General features: G+C 47.9%; 1 protein-coding gene across 2 annotated transcripts; it reads right to left on the reverse strand.

Annotated features, from left to right (window-relative positions):
* Positions 1–478: 478 nt before the first annotated feature.
* On the reverse strand, positions 479–22,718 carry yaf2 (YY1 associated factor 2). 2 transcript variants are annotated; one of them, XM_061806628.1, is made up of 5 exons: positions 21,743–22,718; positions 21,254–21,379; positions 3,227–3,346; positions 2,911–3,066; positions 479–2,830 (listed from the first exon to the last, which is right to left on the reverse strand). In XM_061806628.1, the coding sequence occupies exons 1-5, from the start codon at positions 21,766–21,768 to the stop codon at positions 2,569–2,571; spliced, it is 690 nt and encodes a 229-aa protein (XP_061662612.1). In that variant the 5' UTR covers positions 21,769–22,718; the 3' UTR covers positions 479–2,568. The 2 variants fall into 2 exon arrangements, with proteins under 2 accessions (XP_061662612.1, XP_061662613.1); XM_061806629.1 differs by lacking the exon at positions 3,227–3,346.
* Positions 22,719–22,821: the final 103 nt, after the last annotated feature.

Genomic DNA, 22,821 nt, shown 5'->3' on the forward strand with positions numbered 1-22,821 from the left:
TTTGTTATGCTCTAATATAGACATGTGATAAACATGTAATAAGCACTTCAAAACAACAGAAAAGAAAAGGGAAATGGTACCAATGAATTAAAAAAAAAAAAAAATCATTCCACCGTTGCACACGACCAAGTAGTATCTCTAAGCAGTTCTCGCTGGCCCACGCACATAGTCCCAGCTAGTGTTGTGAACCTTACCTCTAAACAATACTAACATAGCTTGTCCCATAATTATAACATTTTATCATGCTGTTCTCTGAATCTCTTGCTTAAAATATTTAACACCCCCCCCCCAAAAAAAAAAAGTTGCAATAACACTGATATGATAGATAATACAGCCACATTAAAACATGGTAGTACAATATGTCGTAAATATCCATTTATCTGTGCGAATCTAAAGGTTTGGAAAAGTAATTGTGTCGTTATAATAACTAGTCATTGCTCAGCTGGAAGTTTAGTACATCTAAAGCCCCCCCCCCCCCCCCCCCCAACAATTGGCTACATGAAAACAATTGGAGGATAAAGTTTTGGAAAATCGGCCCAGTCCCGGTGTGAGCCGGAATGTCTGGAAGTCTTTAAATGTGATGTTTGGCGCCTTATCTGCAGAACAGGATCCACGTCACCTTGGCTGAGATTTAACGGGGGGGGTAGTCATGTAAAAATGTGTGTTCAGTTTGAAAATATCTTCAACCTGATTTGAAATGTGCCAGTTTGCAAAATTACAGGGAAGAATTATTAAGGATCTGCCGAATTATTATTATTTTTTATTATTATTTCATTCCGCGGGCGTCAATCCTAAATTCCGTCCGAGCTGGCTTGCGTTTGAACCCGTTGACATTAACGCAACAGAAATCCGTTGCTATTATTGCAATTTAAGTCCAACAAAACCCAATTTGTACAATTAGCTCCAAGACTCCACTACTGGCACACGATCAAAATAACCCCCAAAAACCCAAAAATATACTGGTATTATTACCCTTAAAGGTCAAGTGTCATCCCTATAAACATTCTAAATAGATATTGTAATGAAAAATACATATAACGTTATTCACTTCAATGTTAATACGCGATGATCAACACCACCGAGCCGGGGCGCTTTACGGCGTTGTCGTCACACGCGGCCGAGTGCGCCATTGCCGGCAGCGCTGTTCATAACATCTGCAAGCCCGACGCGGCAGCCTTCGCCGGCGAGCCAGACGCAGCAGCCTTTGCTGAAGCCGTGACCGGCGGACGCGGCGCCTTGGCCGGGGGGTGGGTCATTTTTGGCCGGGCTGCGTTACGGTATTGTCGTCCCTCGCAGCTTCGTGCGCCATTGTCGGCAGAGCCGCTGCCATTCGCGAGCGCGACGCGGCAGCCTTCGCTGAAGCCGTGACCAGCAGACGCGGCGCACCGGCCGGGTTGGCTCATTATTGGAGCCGAGCCGGGCTGCTTTACGGCGTTGTCGTCGCACGGGGCTGAGCGGGCCGTTGTCGGGAGCGTCGTTCATAGCCGCTGCCGACGCGGCAGCCTTCGCCGGCAAGCCCGACATGGAAGCTGTCTGACACGCACATGACACATTTAGCATGCCTGTCATACGTACGCCGATCTTTTATGTTATGAGAGACCGCTTACATGGTCTGCCCCAAACTATTATTTTTTTTAGTCGCCGTTTCCACACCTACCTGTCGTTTGGAACCCACGAAGCCCTCGTCCTCTGCACCCGTGCAATCCATTTTTCCCGACGACGCGGGTCTCTTGCAAACTCATGAAGGCTAAATCCATCCTCCCAAGCGTTCGAGCGATATCCAGCAATGCAACGAGCCGGCATTTCGGCTAACGCGAAGGAACGACGAGCTAGCTTCCCGCAGGTAAAACTAACAGAAACAAACGAGTCCACTTGAGGGCGGTCCTGTCATGTATGTCACTTCCTGCTTCTTCTCGAAAACAAATCCCTCGAGAGAGACAAAAAGCCATATGTCAAAATCCCGTTTTGTGGTGAAAAAAAACGATGGGTCCATACCAGCCGCCGTTTTTTTCATTAATAACATACTAAAAATCATCCATTTCATGACACTTGACCTTTAATAATATACTAAACCTTCCCTAAATGTTGGCTTTAATGGAAAAAAAAAAAAAAAACATGCGAACAAACAAGCATAACCTTATTAAACAATAGCCCAGAGTCTGAATGGATGTGTCCAAAAACATCTTCCTACAGAAGTTCGTAAGGAGTTTCGGAGTAGTGAGTTTGAGGTTGCAGGGTGTCATAGATGGGCCCTGGAAGCCCACTCCACCCCGACCCCCACCCTCAAAAAAAAACAAAAAAAAAAACAAGGTGCATCCCTGCAGCACTTCATACTGTCCAAAACTTGTCTCAGCATGTAAATCACAGTCCTGAAAAACAAAAAGTGGGATCATCTCAACTGCACCAAAACTGTCATAATGAAAATGCAATTAGTGTTACGTGGAACGCTTCCTAAATGAAAGTCGCGATCGGGGCGGGGGGGGGGTCCCCGGTTCCCGTCGAAAAACCAAAGAATCCGTTTGAGAAAATCAGCCAGGTAGGAAGTAGGGTGACGTGTGGAGGGCGAGCTCAGTGGGACTCCCCGTTAACCGAGCCGCCGTCCCCCCGGGGCGAGGACGAGCGCGAGAGGCCCTTCTCCGTGGTTTCCGAGCTGGAGCCGTTCTGGCCGTGGTGGTCGGCGGACGACGCGGCGCCGGAGGACGACGACGACGCCGCCGAGGCGGACGGGGGCCTGGCCTTCTCCTTAAAGTCCGTGATGGTGACCGTGAGGTCGCCCACCGTCACTTCCAGGTGCTGGGCGCTGCTGCGGTCAATGTTTCTTAACCTGGGCCTGAATAACGGCAAAAAAAAAAATGAAAACTCCGACAAACTCCCCCCGCAGCCCGTCCACCTGATGCTAACCCCGCTCACCTCATCTTCTTGTGACTGTTCTTCTTGAGCGCCGGCTCTTTGTCGCTTTTCTCTCGCTCGACGCGCTCCTTCCTCTCCTTCTTGGGCTGCGAGGGTAACACAAACTGCTGAGTGGCCTGCTGCTGCGAGACAAGCTGGGAGACTGGGCGTGGCTTCCTGGCGGGTCGGGGTTTGAGGGGACCAAGGGGGGGGGGGGGGGGGGATTGCGGCAGATTAATGAGAGGTAAAATCGCGCCGAGCACATTGCGCTGTGCTAGCGCGCCGCCGTGATCAAGAGTCAATAATGGCTGCCGGGGTGGGTTAAGTGGGGGTGCACCTGAAGTGGTCTTCAAAGTGGCGCTCGGTGACACTCGGCGCATGCAGGATAAAGATTCGGCCGTTCGAAAGCCATTTTCGCGGTGACACTGTCACAGTCAACGCTGCATTTGTACGTGAACTGGACACATCATTAGGCACAATCGAAAAGCAGGGTGGATCAAATGGTGCGGGTGTAAAAATATGTTGAAATTATAGTCGGCACCAGATTTGACTCATCCTTTCATAGTGGTAGTCTAGTACAGGGTTGTCAAAACCCATTTGTTGTTCGGGTCATCTCATCATGTTGACGTCATAGTTTCGGAATCAGAAATCAAGGGGAATGTGTTTTGCAGCTACCGTAACGGACGGGTCACCAATGTCCTTGGACCAATCGGATAAATTCAAGAGTCACATGACCCACGAGCGCGGATCTGACGCCGGATTACGTGGGACGCCATTACGGCCAGCGCCGATTTCTCGGACTTATCCTCATCTGACGAAGAAATAGCAGTATCGGTTGATAGCGCCACAGGTTCAAATCTTTATGGAAGTGTTCCTCCGTCTTCCCCATCAACCGATATTGCCGTTTCTTCACCAGATGAGGATAAATCCGAGAAATCAGCGCTGGGCAAAATGTAATCGAGCCTTTGGTGCGGCGCCTTACACGTCACATCCGCGCACGTAAGTCACGTGCCTTGCGAAAATGGCAGCGCCCCTGAAAATTCATAATTGTCGATAAAAATCTTCTCAAACCACTATTAAACGAGAGAGGATTTCACATCATATTGTCAAAATAGAGGACATATTCCATGAATTATTGGATACACTGTTCATGCAGAGCACTGGATTCCCCCTTTAACTGGACACCTCATTAGGCACAATTGAATGCAAGATGGATCAAATTGTGCAGATGAAAAAATATGTTGAAATTAGAGTTGGCACCAGATATGGATTTTTACTCATCCTTTCATAGTTGCAAGTTGTTGAAATCATAGTCTGGGTGTCAAAACTCATTTGTTGTTCCAGTTTCCCTCAAGAGGGCCATTATGACATTTTCACCTCATCATATTGACGACATCACTTTATGAAATCGTTTTTGGAATCAGAAATCAAGAGGAATGTGTTTCGCAACTAGCGTAATGGATAGGTTTCCAATTACGCCATCTTGTGTGTCATAGAGGTCAAAGAACACAGGTGAGAGGTGAAGGGTGTACTTTTTTTCTATCGTCATTTTTGTCCCATTGGTCAAAGGGTGGTGGTGACACAAGATGGCGCCATTTGAAACCTATCCATTCCCGGCCTACAGAGCGCACCTGGTGACGAGCCTCTCACCCACCGAGGACATTTTGTAAAGGAAATACCATTTCGTACATGCATAGGCCGCAGCTGTGTAAAAGCCGCGAGATATTTACAAAGAAAGATGGTAGACAGAACGAGTTTAACTTTACCGCACCGTTAGCGCGGCGCTAGCACCGTAAGTGCGGCGTTAGCACAGTTAGCGCGGCGCTAGCAGGGCCGGTTAAAATAAAACTTATCGGTAAACAATGTAACCTAACTTTGCAAACTCTCAGAGCAGATGAAAACAGAGCCAACTCAGCTGTAGCATGAGTCTTTTTTTTTTTTTTTTTTTTTTTTTAAAAAAAACAGGCAGCAGGTTTTTCCCGCTCACGACGAGCTGTTGCTCAGCCACACCTGGACACACACTCTACTTCCTACTTTACCTGACCCCGCCCACCTCCACTCTTAAAGGGGTACACTCATAATTGCAAACACGGTTTACCACCAGCGCTTTAGTTAGCAACACAGTCTGGTCAGCGGAGAGCAAAGAGAATTAGACACGCTGCTTACATTTTCGCTCGGTAATAATGGTAAAAGTTTGAAAAAAAAAATTGATGAAACAAAGTTGGAAGCGACATTTCAAATTTATAGTTCCTAGTTGGCTTGGTTTGGCTAGCGATGTATTTTTTAACGGTGTAAGTTTGCAAAAACACAAAATTGTTCTTAAAAATGTTCTGATGGGAATATAATCTGAACCTTTTAATGAGGGATGTAACTTCAATGGATAATACTGATTGGCCATACGTCTAATGTTGCTCAAAGTGGTCAAAGGGGGCGCTCATGGCCTTTTTTTAAATGAGAGGGAACAGTGCTGGTAACACAGCAGCTACACGCTAGCACAGCGCTAACAGGGCCTGTAAAAGTCACTTCCTCGGCACATATAGTCCACCGGTCTCACTCTCACCTTTTCCGCTCGAGTGCCCCCTTGTGGCCGTTAGAAAAAATGCACAAATTAGCAGCATCCCCGTATAAAGGGTTGAAAACGTGTGAAAAAAGTCCCGGCTTGCGGGCCGAAAATTACGGTATTCATTTTTGGTAACACAAAAATGCTTGTAATAATTCAACTTTATCATTTATGATTATCCATCCATCCATTTTCTTCTTATCCTGACGAGGGTCGTGGGGAGTGCTGGAGCCTATCCCGGCTGTCGACAGGCAGGAGGCGGGGTACACCACTCGCATGGCACATAGAGACAAACAGCCGCACTCAAAATCACACCTATGGGCAATTTAGAGTGTCCAATTAATGTTTGCATGTTTTTGGAATGTGGGAGGAAACCAGAGTGTCCGGAGGAAACTCATGCAGGCACGGGGAGAACATGCAAACTCCACAGAGCCGGGTCCGGGATTGAACCCGGGACCTCAGAACTGTGAGGCCAACGCTTTACCAGCTGGACCACCGTGCTGCCTATTTGTGATTATGATCATTTTAAATTTTGGTCCAGATTTTTAAAAGAATCATGGAAATTCACACTCTAGATTTGTCTTTGCGGGCAACATAAAATCATGTGGCGGTCCAGATCTGGCCCCCAGGCCTTGAGTTTGACACCTGCGGTCTCGTAGCTAAGGATTATGGGAAACTTGTTAAATGAGAATTTCTCTTTGGCTCTTTGGATAAAATCATGGAAGTTACGATATCAAACAGCCGTAAAATTGGCTCGTGACCAGTTCATTGAGTCCCCCACCTGCGGGCTAAAAAGGCAGCTGGGGGGCTCCAGGCCCCCACCCCCCCCCACCCCCTCCCAGGAACATAAAATGGTATTTATTAATGAAAAAACATATTCACAGCTCCCTGGCCCTGTGCAAAAACATAATTGCCCCCCTGGTTGGACCACCCTCAGCAGCAACAAATGAAATCTTAGTTTTTTTGCCCACAATTTCTCCCATAATTATTTTAATGCAGTAACACTGGAGGGTTTTCGGCACAAATGGTCTTTCAATACAAGTCCGGACTTAAAAAGGCCCTCCTTTTATTAAGCTTGAGGTCACAAACTGATGGCAGAACATTCGACGACTGGGTTTTGCACGAAAGAGCAGACTTCACGGGTCCATCAATCACAACAAGTCATCCAGGCCCTTCAGTGGTAAAGCAGACAACGACCGCCGCGTTTGACTGTTTGTACCATGTTCTTTTTCTGCAACTCTATGTTACATTTATGCAAAATGGAACGAGACAAAAAGTTCAACTTTTGTCTCATCAGTCCATAGAACATTTTCCCCAAATTTAATACAGATGGGCAGGTGGGGGGGTTTGTTCTTTGTGGTCAGCAGTGGTTTTCGCCTTGGAGCTCTTTCCCGGCTGCTATTTTTGTCCAGTCTCTTCCTTATTCTTGAGTCATAAACCGTAGCCTTAACTGAAGCAGTTCTTCAAATGTTGCCCCGGGTTCTTTTGTGACCTCCCGGATGAGTCGTCGCTGTCCTCTTGGGAGTGAATTTATGTTGGGCGGCTCCTTCTGGGACGGGATCTCAAGCTTTTGAAATGGCTTCGTAATCCTTTGCAGCAGGGGTGTCGAGCTAATTTTTTGTCGCGTGCCGCATCGTACTCGCGGTTTCCCTCAGAGGGCCGTTATGACTGTGAAACCATAAAAATCTTTAACCGCCTCATCACATTTACACACAAAATTTATGAACTCGTTTTGGAATCGGAAATCAAGGGTAATGGGTTTTTTCAACTATTGCTGTTTGGTGACACAAAAATGCTTGCAATATCTTAATGTTATCATTTATGATATGACAATTCTGGTACTTATTTTTAACAAAAATCATGGAAAGATAACATGATTTTCCTCCGCAGGCCACATAAAATTCTGCGGCGGGCCGGATCTGGCCCCCAAGCCTTGAGTTTGACACCCGTGTTTTACAGACTGACTGATGTCAGCTACTTTATTTCTCATCTGTTTTCACCTCTCTTTGGTTTTATAGCAGTTTTTGACATCTTTTGGCCAGTTTGATTTTGTCATATTTAAAGGCCCACTGACGTGCCGATAACGATTCTAAAATAGATATTGTAATGAAAAGTAACATTCAATGTCAATACGAAAAAACAAATATGAGCGGAGAGGGCGTCACCCATGCGCAAAGATGCAGAAGTCTCACTCGACATCCAAGTTGTAGCCATATTGCTTGCAACGTCATCTGCAGAGGTCAGGCTAATGCTAACGCTAGCGCCACACTAAAGCTAGCGCCGTGCTAGCATTAACGCTAACAGGGCCGGTTAAAATAAAACCTACGGGTAAATATCACTGGGACACGCCAGTAACAAAGCAGCAACACTCTAGCACAGCACGAACGCTAGCGCAGCGCTAACAGGGCCAGTGTGACGGTCTGTGCACTCCCAGTGCTGCAAAGTCTCTTTGTGAGTAATGCGCATGCGCAAGCCTCACCGAGTACATTTGTAAAGGAAATACCATTTGGTACATACATGAGCCACAGTTGTGTAAAACCCGCAAGTGCCCACGTTGAAACAAGAGATATTTTCAAAGAAAGACGGAACACAGAAAGAGTTTAACGCTGGCGCCGCGCTAACGCTAACACTGTGATAACAGGGCCAGTTAAAAAATAACGTACAGGTACAAATCTAAGTGCCGTGCTAAAGCTAGTGCTAACATTATTGCTAACGCTAGCGCCGAGCTAACGCGAGCACTAACACTAATGCTAACAGGGCCGGTTAAAATAAAATTTACCGGTAAATACTGTATCACTGAGACACGCCAGTAAGACAGCAGCAACATGCTAGCATAGCGCTAACAGGGCCGGTAAAAGTTAAACGCTAGCGCTGTGCTAGCGTGATACTGCCGTGACTCAGTGATTTTTACCAGTATGTTTTTTTTTAACTGTTAGCACAGTGTCACCGTTAGCGCGGGGCTGGTCGGTAAGTTTTATTTTAACTGTCCCTGTTAGTGCTAACGGTAGCCCCGCGCTAAAGCTAGTGCTAACGCTAGTGCTAACACTGGCGCCGAGCTAAAGCCAGTGTTAGCACAGCGCTAATGCTACAAGGCTGGTAAAAGTCACTTCCTCTGCACATATATTCCACCGGATATTTACAAAGAAAGATGGTACACAGAGAGTTTAATCCTAGCGCCACCGTGCTAAAGCCAACACAAGCGCAGTCGTGCTAATGCCATGCTAACGGGGCCGGTTGAAAAAAAAAAATACCGGTAAAAATCACTGAGACGTGGCAGTAACACGCTAGCGCAGCGCTAACAGGGCCGGACCGGTAAAAGTCACATCCTCGGCGCATACATTCCACCGGTCTCACTCCTCACGAGTGCCCCCTAGCGGCCGTTAGGAAAAAAAAATGCACAAATTAGCCGCGTCACCGCGTTTTGAAGGGTTGAAAGCGTGTAGAAAAAGTCGCTGCTTGTCGGCCGGAAATTACGGTACTTGTTCACAGCGCGAGCAATATTGAACAGACTCTCGTATCAGCGCCGACTGCCAAACATTCCTCTCGGATCACCTGATCCGCGGCAGTTGTTGGTGCGTGCACAAAGGCTGAAACTGTATTGCTTTGATGGAGTGTGTGTGTGTGTGTGTGTGTTTTGAAGGCTGGCAGCAGCCCAAGCCGAGAGGCAAGTGTGCTGAAAAGGCCATCTGTTGAGAGTGCCCGCTTGTGTGCACACAAACCCCCATGAACTGGCATGTTAAATAATAATCATCATCGTAAAAAAAGCAACGCTGCATCTACCTGCAGTCCACGCGTTTTAAAAATGAACGCCAAATACACGACTCTCCGAGGCACCTTTGGCAGATGGCTGCGCGAACGCACAGACGGCGCGCGTGGGTGAGGCAACGGGGGCACGGCGGGGATGCGCTGACGAGCGCAGCGCTCATTAATTTTTGATATTGTTCACTCGACGGTAGCCTGATACGACATCAGGACCGAGACGTAAAATTGACTGCATTAAGCTTTGGGTGAACTCTGCTGATTGATTGCAGAAATGTGACTCGCGCATGTCAGGGTTATTAGTTAGGGGGGGCATGAATGTTGTTTAATGATTCAATGGTGACCCAATTTGATGCTCGGCTTAAAGGTCCACTGTCATGAAATGCATGATTTTTAGTACGTTATTAATGAGAAGAAAAAAAACGGCAGCCGACATGGACGCATCCGTTTTTTATGGCTTTTTGTAACTCCCGCCACGTAAATCCTAGAAGCAGGAAGTGACGTACATGGCAGGACCGCCCTCAAGTGGACTCGTTTGTTTCTGTTAGTTTTACCCGCGGGAAGGTAGCTCGTTGTTCCTTCGTGTTAGCCAAAATGCCGGCTCGTTGCATCGCTGGACATCGCTCGAACCCTCGGGAGGAAGGATTCGCTCTTCATACTTTTCAGACCCGGTTCGTCGTGAAAAATGGATTTCACGGGTGCAAAGGACGAGAGCTTCGTGGGTTCCAAATGACAGGTAGGTGTGTGTATATAGCTACTAAAAAAACTAATACTGCTACTAATAGTTTGGGGCGGACCACGTAATTCATCTCTCATAATGTAACAAAAGATCCGCATACATATGACAGGGGTGCTAAATGTGTCGATGTCTGCGTCAGACGGCTGCCGTGTTGGCTCGCCGGCGAAGGCTTGCGGATGGCGGCGGCTTTGAACAACGCTGCCGACAATGGCGCACTCAGCCCCGTGCGACGACAACGCCGTAAAGCAGCTCGGCTCGGCTGCGTGATAAGACACCTCTGCGCCGATAATGAGCCACCCCGGCCGAGGCGCCGGTCACGGCTTCAGCGAAGGCTGCCGCGTCGGGCTCGCAGATGGCCACGGCTATGAACAGCGCCGCCGGCAGCGGCGCATTCAGCCACGTGCGACGACAACCCCCGTAAAGCACCCCGGCTCGGCGACGATGATCATCGTGGACGGCGGCGGCTATGAACAACGCCGTAAAGCGGCCCAGCTCGGCGCCGTGATAAGCCACCTCGGCGCTGGAAACTTGTCGGCCGGGGTGGCACTTCCGCAACTTTGCGCATGGATGACGCGCTCTCCGCTCATATTTATTGTTTTGTATGGACATTGAAGTGCATAATGTTATATGTATTTTTAATTACAATATCTATATTAGGATGACACTTGACCATTAAAAAGCTCTCCCTGTCATTTTGTTTGCCGTGTCGCCCCCCTTTCACGCCGCCTTAAATCCTCTCGCAGTTGTGGTTGGGAGCAATTTGCCGCTCCCCTTGAAAAACCTGATCCTCCTCCTTAAGCAACAAAGCTTGTTTTGTGGGGGCCGCCATAACCGCCGAGCGCTCACAAAACACCCGTTGTCTTTCTCGCCCTTGGGCCAAACGGCGCGGGCTCGCGGAACTCCAAATCTCCCAACTCCTGAAAAGGCAACAAAAGCTTCTATTTGATGACGCTGCGCCAGAGTGAAATATGACAAACATCGTGCGTTCGATTCGCCTCATTATATCGCGTATTACTATGAAACAGAATCTTGCCCATTTGGCCGGTTCAATAACCTCGAAGCGAGGGAGGAGACAATCTAATATTAGCACAGCGCATCAAAACAGAGGGAGGTCTGTTCGCCATATCGAACGGTTATCATCGTTGCACTTAAACCTTGGAATCATGTGGGCGAAGAGTATATAGATTTATGCATGTGGGAAAAAAAAAAAAAAAAAATCAATGGTACGATCAACAGTTTATATCACTGGTGTCAAACTCAAGGCCCGGGGGCCAGATCTGGCCCACCACATGATTTTGTCTGGCCCGTGAAGGCAAATCTAGAATGTCGATTTCCATGATTCTGTACCAACATTTCAAATTCTCATATATCATAAATGCTAAAGTTGAGATATTACAAGCATTTTTTTTGGTGTGACCAAATGTGAATAGTTGAAAAACACATTACCCTTGATTTATGATTCCAAAACTAGTTCATAAATTGACGATGCGATTACGATGAGATGGCTACCGTAATTCCCGGCCTGCAGAGCGCACCTGGTTATAAGCCTCACCCAGTACATTTGTAAAGGAAATACCATTTGGTACATACATACGCCGCACCTGTGTAAAAGCCCACATTGAAACACGAGATATTTATAAAGAAAGACGGTACACAGAGAGTTTAACGCTAGCGCCACCGCGCTAACGCCATGCTAACAGGGCCTGTTGAAAAAAAAAACATACCGGTAAAAATCACTGACACATGGCAGTAACACGCTAGCGCACGGCTAACAGGGCCGGTAAAAAAAAAAACATACCGGTAAAAATCACTGAGACGCGGCAGTAACACGCTAGCGCAGCGCTAACAGGGCCGAACCGGTAAAAGTCACTTCCTCGGCACATATATTCCACCGGTCTCACTCTTACCTTTTCCGCTCGAGTGCCCCCTTGCGGCAGTGAGGAAAAAATGGACAAATTAGCCGCATCACCGCATAAACCGCAGGGTTGAAAGCGTGTGAAAACGGTCGCGGCTTAAAGGCCGGAAATGACGGTAAATATTTTTGTTTCACACTCATAATGGCCTTCTGAGGGAAACCGGAACAACAATTTGTGGCCCGCGAGAAAAATGAGTTTGACACCCCTGATTTGCGCGATGAATAATTTATAGTATACGTGTATGCGTGTTTCATGGTTCATAAGTCTAATCAGTGTAATTCTCCATAGCAACCGTCATTCACACCTCCAAATCCACCTGGAACTTCTTCCGTCCTGCAGTCATCAGAGTACATCTGTGACCGCAGATCCCTTAAACTCGCTTTCCTGACGGGGGGAAAAACTCTGGTCAACCCCAATCCCAAATATGTCCCAAACACATATTTGCGTGCGCACACACACACACACACACAGACACGAACGCCACTGAGCATTTGGCGCTATCACGCTCCTCGAGCTCCCCTCCTCGACGACCTCCCCCCCCCCTCCCGCTGACCTTGCACATTTCCAACATCTGGCCGGACCAAAAAATTAAAAAAAAAAAAAAAAAACGACCACAGACACACACCAGAGTTTGTGCAAAAGGGGGGGGGGGAACTCCACACTTCCAGTTAATGAAAGAATAATAACAGCCTATTACTCATTTTGGCCATCGACAGCAGGGTGTGCACACTTATGGTGCCGTATAGCGATTTTTGATAGCCGAGGGGAAGGCTCTTAAACGGTGAAACGCTTTGGCTCGCTTGGGTATAATCTATGAAATTGTTTTATTGATTGCGAGAAATCGTGTCTAACCGAATGTTGACCATTTGAGACGTTAGCAAAACCACTTGGACGACGTGGCCACCACCGGCAGATGTAATCCCGATTAGTATGTTCAACTCTGCGGCTCGGTAAGCAATGGCCCGGCCGGGTTCCTTGGATCCAACCATCCATCAGAACTCCGTCCTCGCCACCGATTGCAGGGTCGAAACGGGCATGAGGGCCACCCGTTACGGAGGAGCAGTTGGAACGTTCCAGCTCGGCAATCCGGGGAGTCCTCGGTCTACGACCGAGATCCGTTCCCACAGTAGCGGCTTAACTCGAATTTCGACTCGCTGCGAGCCGGATTCCGCCATTAAAGTCGGAATTTGCATCAAAATACCAGCAAATAATAAACAAGATGATGTATTTAGGATTACTGCTGAGAGGCGGATGGAGAAGAAGAAGAAGAAGAAGGGGAGGCTGTGCTCAGCTATTGCGAAGGGACCTGGTCCTCGAGCCAGGCCGCGAGCCGCGCTTCGACGTCCGGGGAGGCCTTTGGCCGAGCTTCGGAGGCGGCGGAGGCCTTTAGCCTAGCTTCGGCGTCCCAGGCTAATGAAGCGGGCGGCGGCGGACCCCGAGCCGAGCTTCCAGGCGGCGGAGGCCGTTAGCCCCAAACGCCGAAGCTAGGCTAAAGCCCTCCGCGGCCACCGAAGCTCGGCTAAAGGCCTCTGCCGCCTGGAAGCTCGGCTCGCGGTCCGCCTCCGCGTCATTCCTGTCCGAAGAACCATCCGCGGCTGCCGGGGGCATTTGTTAACGCACTTATGTCGCGCGTAGGCCTACAAGTAGTCAGACTCAATCGGCCCGAAGAACCATCCGAATATTCAACATTAATTACAGCCACAGGTTCACATCCGTATGGAAGTATTCCTCCGTCTTCCCGATCAACCGATACTGCTATTTTTTCATCGGAGGAGGATGCAAGACTTCATAGTCTACGGCGGGAGCTAAAGTTAAGTTTTCAAATTAAGCTAACGGTTGAAGTCCTCAACCATAGTTTTATTTCAATTTTGAGTTCCTCCCAGCTACCGTTGACCACACCAATCTGCACATCGTGGTATGATATTTATGATCATCAATCCATCGACAATAAAGTGGCCGTTAAAGAGTCTGCGGCCAATTTCATTGTGCGCTAAAAAGGGGCTTTGCGCGGCGAACAAACAACCCGCGTGATTGATACTACGACAGCGGTCTCGGCTCCCGTGATGATTGTTGCGAAATAGCTTATTTTATGCTCCGCCGCGCATTCTTGGCGCGGGCGTGGGCGTCCGTGTGTCAGGACCCGCTCGCGCATTTTTGATCAGCAGGTAGCGAGGCTAGCTCCTGGGAGCTCATCCAACCTGATGATTAATGTCTCCTCCTCGCCTCGACATGCTAACGTCGCGCGCGTGCGATTGCGCACGTGTGTACGTGTGTGGAAAGGGGGTCGGGGGGGGGGGGACAGATGGCTTGTCGCATCCTGTGGTTTATGACACCTTTTAGACAGCCCGCTAGCCACATCGCCACATTCTCCCCCTCCAGACTCCCGCTCAGAGCCGAATGTCATGCATCAGTGTCAGCGCCGTAATTACAGGCTTATCACGTAGCCGTAATCTTGAGCCGCGGTGACGTGGCTACGGCACGCTTCATTTCCCGCCCCCCTCCCCTGTCAACCCCTCGTTGTACACTCGCTATTCGTATGCGGCGTGGCCACCGGAAGCTTTAACCTCGTCAGAACAAACACGGCTCTGTCGTACGAAGAACAAACACATCCTTACGTTCCGAATTCCGGGAGCCCCCGACATTTGCATGGAGACCGGCACGGCGTTAACCCCCGTTAGGCATCGGTAATGATTAATCGCCGTCTATCCGCGGTCGCTACGCTGCCGTCGGACCCGGTTCTGCGCCCGCAGGGATGACGCGCTTTCCAAATGCTGACAGAGAAGGTTGCGGCTTGTTTATGCAGCAGTGATGAAAGCTGTGCATCAGTCCGCCTGTCCGTGCAGGGCGCCCTGGGTTGAGTTCAACTCCGGCGAGGGAGGAAATGCAGAAAGGGGATGTTAGCGGGGGGGCTGTTGGAGAAAAGGGGGGGGGGGACAGATTGGTGTGGAAAATAATGGAATGTGCTTAGCTATCGACATTTAAAAGGAAATGCCGTGACTTTTTTCACGAGCTTTCAACCCTGCGATTTATGCGGTCACGCGGCGAATTTGTGCGTTTTTTCCTAACGGCCGCGAAGGGACACTCGAGCGGAAAAGTTAAGAATGAGACCGGTGGCATGTATGTGCAAAGGAAGTGACGTTTACAGGCCCTGTTAGCGCTGCGCTAGCGTGTTGCTGCTGTGCTACTGGCATGTTTCAGTGATATTTAACCGGTAAGTTTTATTTTAACCGGCCCTGTTAGCGTTAGCGCTAGCTTTAGCTCTGTGCCAGTGTTAGCACTAGCGTTAGCATTAGCGTTAGTGCTAACAGGCCCGGGTAAAATAAAACTTACCGGCCAGCCCCGCGCTAATGCTAACACTGTGCTAACAAGGCCAGTTAAAAAAAACATACTGGTGAAAATCACTGAGTCACGGCAGTAACACGTTAGCACAGCGCTAGTGTTTAGCGTTTACCGGTCCTGTTAGCGTGATGCTAGCGTGTTGCCGGTGTGTTACTGGCGTTTCTCAGTGATATTTACTGGTAAGTTTTATTTTAACCGGCCCTGTTAGTGTTAGCGCTAGCTTTGGCTTGGCGCTAGCGTTAGCACTAGCGCGAGCACGGCGCTTAGATTTTTACCAGTATGTTTTTTTAACCGGCCCTGTTAGCATTAGCACTAGCGTTAGCACTAACAGGGCCGGTTAAAATAAAACTGACCGACCAGCCCCGCGCTAATGCTAACACTGTGGTAACGAGGCCAGTTAGTAAAAAACGGCAGTAACACGCTAGCACAGCGCTAGCGTTTAACTTTTACCGCGCCAGTTAGCGCTATGCCAGCGTGTTGCTGCTGTGTTACTGGCGGGTCTCACTGATATTTACCGGTAAGTTTTATTTTAACCGGCCCTGTTAGCATTAGTGCTACCTTTAGCTCGGCGCTAGCGTTAGCACTAGAGTTAGTACTAGCTTTAGTAGGGCGCTTAGATTTTTACCAGTATGTTTTTTTTTTTTCTGGCCCTGTTAGCACAGTGTTAGCGCGGTGCTGGCGTTAGCGCGGCGCTAGCGTTAAACTCTCTGTGTATCGTCTTTCTTGATCAATATCTCGTGTTTCAAGTGGGCTTTTACACAGCTGCAGCTTATGTGTGTACTAAATGGTATTTCCTTTACAGATGTAGTCGGTGAGGCTTGTAACCAGGTGCGCTCTGTAGGGCAGGAATTACGGTATGTAAAACGGAGGTATCAAACCCGAGTCCCACCGGCTAGATCCAGCCCATTTTTCCTTAACTTCTATCCATAGCCCATCCTAAAAATGATGATTGCTACATGCAGAGGCAAATTACGAAATATGATAGGGTGATGATGAGGGTTGGCATATTCGGTCAAGGACAAAGATATGAAACTGCCTTGCGTTTAAACACAAACACAATGCAGCTCGGCAAATGTAATGCCAAGATATTAAAAATAATAAATAAATACAACTTCAGCGGCGTTAAAAAAAAAAAAAATGCCTCAGGCTTTTAGCGTGGTGCCAAAGCGATAACAAATGCTGCTGCTGATGTTTTTATAGCGCAATAAATCACTTTTTACTGTCTGGAATTGCAGATTTCAGAAAAAAAAGACAATTTATGCCGCCTTTTTGTGAACATAAAAGATTGAAGCTGTTTATGTTTTATTTTAAATAAAGTTACACAAACCATACGCGGTTTGTTTACCATTTTGTTCCCTAACTACTTTATATGAACTGTCTGAAAACCAAAGAATGAGGAACGAAGGGAGTCCTGATTTTTGTTGAAAGTACACAAAGGATAGTACACTCCAAAGAATTATAGGTCACAGTAAACCCCAGCTATGAAAAGTCTACACACCCCAGTTCCAACGGCATGTTTTCGTGATATAAAGGCATGAGACCAAGACCAATTTCAGTCCTCTCACCACTAAATTCCCTTTACAACTCCATCCATTCATCTATCCATCCCTTTTCTTTGCGGCTTATCCTCACAAGGGTCACGGGGAGTGCTGGAGCCTATCCCAGCTGTCAACGGGCAGGCGGCGGAGGAAACCGGAGTACCCGGAGGAAACCCACGCAGGCAAGGGGAGAACATGCAAACTCCTCACAGGCGGGTCAGGGATCGAACCTGGGACCTCAGAACTGTGAGGCCAACGCTTGACCAGCTGATCCACCGTGCCGCCCCTTTACAACTCAAATGGAAAAAAAATAAAACGACTCCAATAATCTGGTTGGACAAGTCTGCACACCCTGCTACAACTGGGGATGTGTTTAGAATTCATGAATAACATTCAAAATAATGTTAAATAGCTGGCAATGGCGGCACGGTGGCGCAGCTGGAGAGCATTGGCCTCACAGTTCTGTGGACCCGGGTTCAATCTGAGCCCTCCCTGTGTGGAGTTTGCATGTTCTCCCCGTGCTGCGTGGGTTTTCTCTGGGCACACCAGTTTCCTCCCAGATCCCTAAAACGTGCAATTGGACACTCAAAAAAACTGCCCCATCGGTGTGATTGTGAGTGCGGCTGTTTGTCTCCGTGCGCCCTGCGTTTGGCTGGCACTCCCCCTTGTGAGGATAAGCGGCAAAGAAAATGGACGGATGGCTGGCAATGCACACGACCGACTATTTAAAGGGCTTTTCGTTAACCCTAAATGAAGTTCAGCGGTTCTGGGAGGCCATTCCTGACATTTTTTTTTTTTTTCAAACCGCACCGCATCAAACTGAGAAGCGATTCCGAGAGTTTTTGTCACCACGTTTTTGCTAGTTCCAGCTTTGTCACCCTTGCTTAGTAACCAGCGAGGGAGCCCGTCTCCATCTTGCATCTTGCATTTGTATGCTCCGTGTTGTTTGCCCTTTAGCACGGCGCCCAGAAAAGCCGCTTGTCTATTTTGTACGTTCATTAACAGCGGCGACCACCTGTGTGACCGTCTCTGCCGCAGTGTTGGCAAGCCAAGGCGACAACGTTTCGCCGGCCAACGCGTACGGGGTACGATTTAGTGACCCCCGCCTCCTCCTTTAAGTTCCCAGCGGTGTCCACAAGAGCATGTGTTTGTCCTCTACGAGTCAAAACTGTCTCATCGTGTGTGTCGGTGTGTATTCATCAAAACTCGGGAACATAGATCGGTTTCCACGGTCGCTCACGGGGGAACCTTTTGCAGTGCGGGGGGAGAAAATCAGATCCCCGTTAGGAATTTATTTTGAAATTAATCCAGCATCTATTTTTGTGCAGACTGTGTCCGCCTACATGTAATCATCACACACTCCTATCTGTCCTTCCTACGGTTAATTATCAGTCTTGATGAAGATGCATTCCGAAGACGTAGACGAAGGCTGTACAGTCAAGCGATTTATTTTGACGTTTTACCTGCTATTCTATGAACATATAGCACACAAAAACAATGTGTAGCAAGAGACATTTCTGCTTGCTTCGCTCCGGACATCATGCAAATTTGGCTCCCCGCTGACAACGTATACATACGGACCAATTTTATGCCGCTTGAGCATTCAGCTTTTCCCAACGGCCGCAGGCGTGCCAAGTGGTTCGAACACATTTTCCCCACGGGGGGGATTTTGTACATTATTCCGGGGACACGGAGGAAGAAAATGCTGAACAGGTTATATTTAAACAGCCGAGAAATGGAATAACCGTGTCCCATCCGTTATATACATTCCTACGGCCGTAGACGTCCGACATATTGTCCCGGAAGAAAATTAGATTTGAACGCTAGAGCTCGGCAAACATTAAAACATTACAGACAACATAACCCGCAGGCGGAAAATAGAGCCACTGATAATAACGTTAAAATATGCTCGACATAAAAAACAGCGATCAATCCAATAAAATATGAAACGGGCACTAAATAAAATAGTTCAATACAGTAGCACAGTCAAACTAAGTCATGAATAACAGATATTTGATAGATTCTGATTCCCAAGTAATTTGTTACTATCGAGATGAATAGAAAACGGTGGATTAGAGGGGGAGTCTGAGCCCAAATTCCAACGAACAAAACTGGGCATGGCCCGGTTCAAGCAAACAAGCAATCTGTTGAAAGAGCTCGGGGCGCAATCAGACCCAGCAGCGACCACGAGGAAATGTGGAGTGAGTCGAGAAATGAGGAACATCTGAAATCCTCGGGGGAATTTGTCCACCGTGGTGCTATTCATCCAGAAAACAGACTGGTACTGCAACTTGTACTTGGAATTGCTTCCACGGGAAAGGCTATTGACGCTAGTGATGAAGAATATGGGACCTGAATGGCTGCTCATTCGGTCCCCAAACCATCGTTGTGGCGACATTGGACAACGGAAAAGCTGAAGCTAAAAGTAGTCTCCGTGTCGAGGTTGTCCACTGGACTATGAAGTTGATGGAGCCGAGACAGCTGGCAAGCCACTACCGTCGCCACCACCGCACAAATGGAAAAAAACTGGATCAGGCCGCATAGAATTGCACCGCGTGAATAAGCATGTTTCATCAACCTCTCGCATTGCGCAAGAAAACCGCGAGTCCGTAATGCCGACTGTTCGAACCAGACGTTGTCGAGGCCCGGGACCGGAAGTGTTCAGTTCTATGTTTCCGACTGCAATACAGGAAGGAAACGGGAAAAGCAATCTGTGTGACAATAAAATGTCCACTCAATGCAAGTTCAGGGAGTATTTTCTCTTTCTGCGTGTGTGGTCACGCTGGCCAAGGCACCAAAGCCTCCCGAGAAAAGAGGCCCGGCCGGGTCTTCGCGGCGACCACATCCGGCAATGATTCACCCGGAACGAGCCAAAGCGTCGCTGAAACGTGGTCGCCAACGCGAAGGGTGATGAAAAAAAAAAATTGCGACGCGCCAGCCGTCGACCGCTAGCGTGCCGAGAAGACCCGTCGGTCCCCTCCGCACATGTAAACCGGAACGTGTGTGCGCGCGGGCGTGCAGCCGAGTGCGAAATGCGCACGTCGAGTGCATCTGCGCATGAGTGTGTGTCTGATGACAGCAGGCTGATTAAGCTGTTGCATAGTAATAAGCTATGGCTGTCTGTCTAGCAGCTGTGGTGACAACCTCTTTTCACAAAAAGCCCTCCTACACACACACACACACACGGATTGTCGTTGTTGTGCCAAAGTTGCGTTTCCTGCCGCGCAGCCCTTTGTTGCGGATTCATCCTGTTACCGAGTGTCCGGCAGGAATACACTCATTTCCTGGATCACTTCACTCACATCGGTGACGGCACATTGGGGGTGGGGAGGCGGGGCGGGGTGGGGTGGGGTGGGGGGGGGCATAGTGTGATAGCTTCCACCCCCACCTCCCCCGCCGCCGTCGCTATCATCGAGTACAGAAAGATGGATGGGTGTGTGCGCGTGTGCGCGCGCGTTCATCTCACTAAGGTCAGTGTCAACACCACGGAATGAGCGCTGATTAAACAATAAACAACCGGTTTACGGAGGACGCAGGGGATCGGGACCACCGGTACTGCTGTATTTGAAAATATGTAAGCCTGAAATGTTCAAATATACAGAAATACACAAAGATATGCAGAAATAAGCATTTCCAGGCTTTGTTTTCTATGTTGAAAAAAGATTTTAAAAAATAAATAAATGAATAAAGTAGAAAAAAATACTTGTTTTAATCAAAAAAAAAAAAAAATTAAAAGATGAATCATCAGATGCTGAACTGTGAGTATATGAGGGAGTGGGGGGATCTACGACATATAAAAGAAAATGTTATATTTTGACATCAGTGCATGCCAAATGCTTGTGTAATGTGTAATAACACATCATCATCATGCATATTATGAGAATAAAATGAAGGGCAGTGCCCCCCCCCCAACTACTGTGATGTGTGGTATGGGAAATAATCAAATTTCACTTAATTGGTTGATATTCATAATGAGCGAAGGGCCAATGTTGGCCTTATTTCAATGTATTGGGCACTCTCGAAGGCTAACGATACTACCTACAGATACTTAAAGGCAAAAAAATGATTTTGCGTAAGTCCTCCTCGCCACTAGTTGGCGCCACACAAGCCAGTGAATTATCACGGCATCATTGTGAATGTTGATATTCAGAAATGAAAAGTACAAACCCGTCAATCTGAAAACAACAAATACAAAAACTACAAATAACACGTTTATAAATTCCAGGAACGTATAGCGACAGAAATTAACAATTAAATGTTCTTCCACTAGATGGCAGAAGGTAGATAATTGTGACATTTTTGTGAGACTTTCATGTTTTTAAAAAAAAGCTGTCATGACATCACTGCAATTAAGAAAGTCCCAATATTTTCTTATGAAAAGTGCTATCACTCACTGCCAAGACGAGAGACGTGCAAAACTACGATGTCGTAAATTATAACCGGAAAGGTAGTTACAGAGCTACAGCGCAGATGAAAGAAATATGAATAAAAAGAAATCAAATGAAGGACTTACCTTGTTGATGTCCCTTTCCTGACATCACACATCATGCACTTAAAAGCCTCCGCCGTGTTCTTGTACGTGCACACGCTGCAGTCCCAAAACCCCTCGTCGGAGGAGGGCTTGGGTTGACGCTTCGGCCTTGAGGGGGGGGGGGGGGGGGGAGAACAACAACACGAGCGAATGAGCGAAGGGGGGGGTGGGAACGCAGCATGAAGACGGAGAGGAGCCGAGGAACGGCTATCGATGGCACACATCTGGCTCGGGGATTTACTGAAGGAAATCGTGTGGACGCGCCCCGCAATGAGGTTTTAAACAGCCGCGCGCGCGCGCACGCACGCCAAAATGGGGAAGAAGAAGAAACCATGGAGAAAAGGCTTCTTTTTTTTTTTTTTTTTGTCCTTGCCCCCACCCACCCCCGCGCGCTCGCTGCTGTCTCCCCCCCCCCACCCCCACCCCACCACACGGCTTCATTTCACTCGCCTAGGCCGCCGCCGTCGTTACCTTGTGGGACTCCTCTTGTCGCCCATGCCAGACCAGGGTGTCTCTAGGGGAGGGGGGGGGGGTTGCCGAGACGAGCAGGAGCTTGTTTTCCTCGCTCGCTCGCTCGCTCTCTCTTTCTCTCTCTCTCTTTCTCTCGTCCCGATTCTTTTCGAGAGAAGAAGAAGCGACGATGCGCCCGTTGCAGTTTCGGCTTCCAGCTGTCGTGGAAACTCCGCTTGGGGAGCCAGTCACGTGACCGGGCCTCGGCCAATCGGGGGCGGCGACGCTTCCGGAGGCTGACGTTCCTCACGATGGCTCCACAGCGCCGTCGTGTTTGCCCTGAATTCTCACATGTAGGACGCCGCGTTCCTGATGCTCAAGCACCAGAGATGATTTATTTTTCTTCTATGTGTCCTATGCCTTAAAAAAAAAAAAAAAAAAAACATTACCCTAGGTGTGCGATGTGCCCGTTTTCCTAAAGGGAAAATTCCCCGACTGACAACCAAAGTCTACAGAATTATGAATTTATGTTTTAAATGTGTAAAAAAATTTTTTTATAAAACATCAATTTTGGGTATTTTTAGTACTCATTATGTAGGGAGCTGATTTACTCCAGTGTAGGGGGGGGAGGGGGTCATACTGCTCTTTCCTCACAACACTAGAAGTTGTATGACAGGGCTCTTAGGACATACCTGTCAACTCATACGGTTTAGACGTAGTTCATACAGATTTTGTGGTGAATCTTACGTATACGACCGTATAACACAAATCATACGGATTCTGAACATTTCCGTTTCAATGCAAAGCCAGCACGGATGGATGCTGTAATTTCAAGCCGAAGGGTCAGCATTTAGAGTTGCTGAAGAAAGTTACACGTGAATACAACTCTGAACACAGTAATGCCACTAAATAGACATTAACTTCAGATATTATCATTATGGAGAGCTACAATAAAAAATCACTGAAAAACTTTGTGGTTTTTTACCCTCCGTTATTTTGACATATAATTTGCTTCGGTATGTTATAAAGGATTTTTTTTTTTTTTATACAGGTTGGCGCTCCGAAAAAGTTGACAGGTATGTAAGGATGTGTAACAGAAA

Source organism: Syngnathoides biaculeatus, chromosome 20 (assembly GCF_019802595.1).
Source record: "Syngnathoides biaculeatus isolate LvHL_M chromosome 20, ASM1980259v1, whole genome shotgun sequence".
Taxonomy (NCBI): domain Eukaryota; kingdom Metazoa; phylum Chordata; class Actinopteri; order Syngnathiformes; family Syngnathidae; genus Syngnathoides; species Syngnathoides biaculeatus.

Excerpts from the sequence above, each read along its gene's own strand:
- yaf2 (XM_061806628.1), bottom strand. The coding sequence starts at position 21,768 with ATGGGCGACAAGAGGAGTCCCACAAG. Across the intron at positions 21,380-21,742 it reads GACAAGAGGAGTCCCACAAG|GCCGAAGCGTCAACCCAAGC; the intron begins GTAACGACGGCG and ends CCCCCCCTCAAG. Across the intron at positions 2,831-2,910 it reads AACAGTCACAAGAAGATGAG|GCCCAGGTTAAGAAACATTG; the intron begins GTGAGCGGGGTT and ends GCCGTTATTCAG.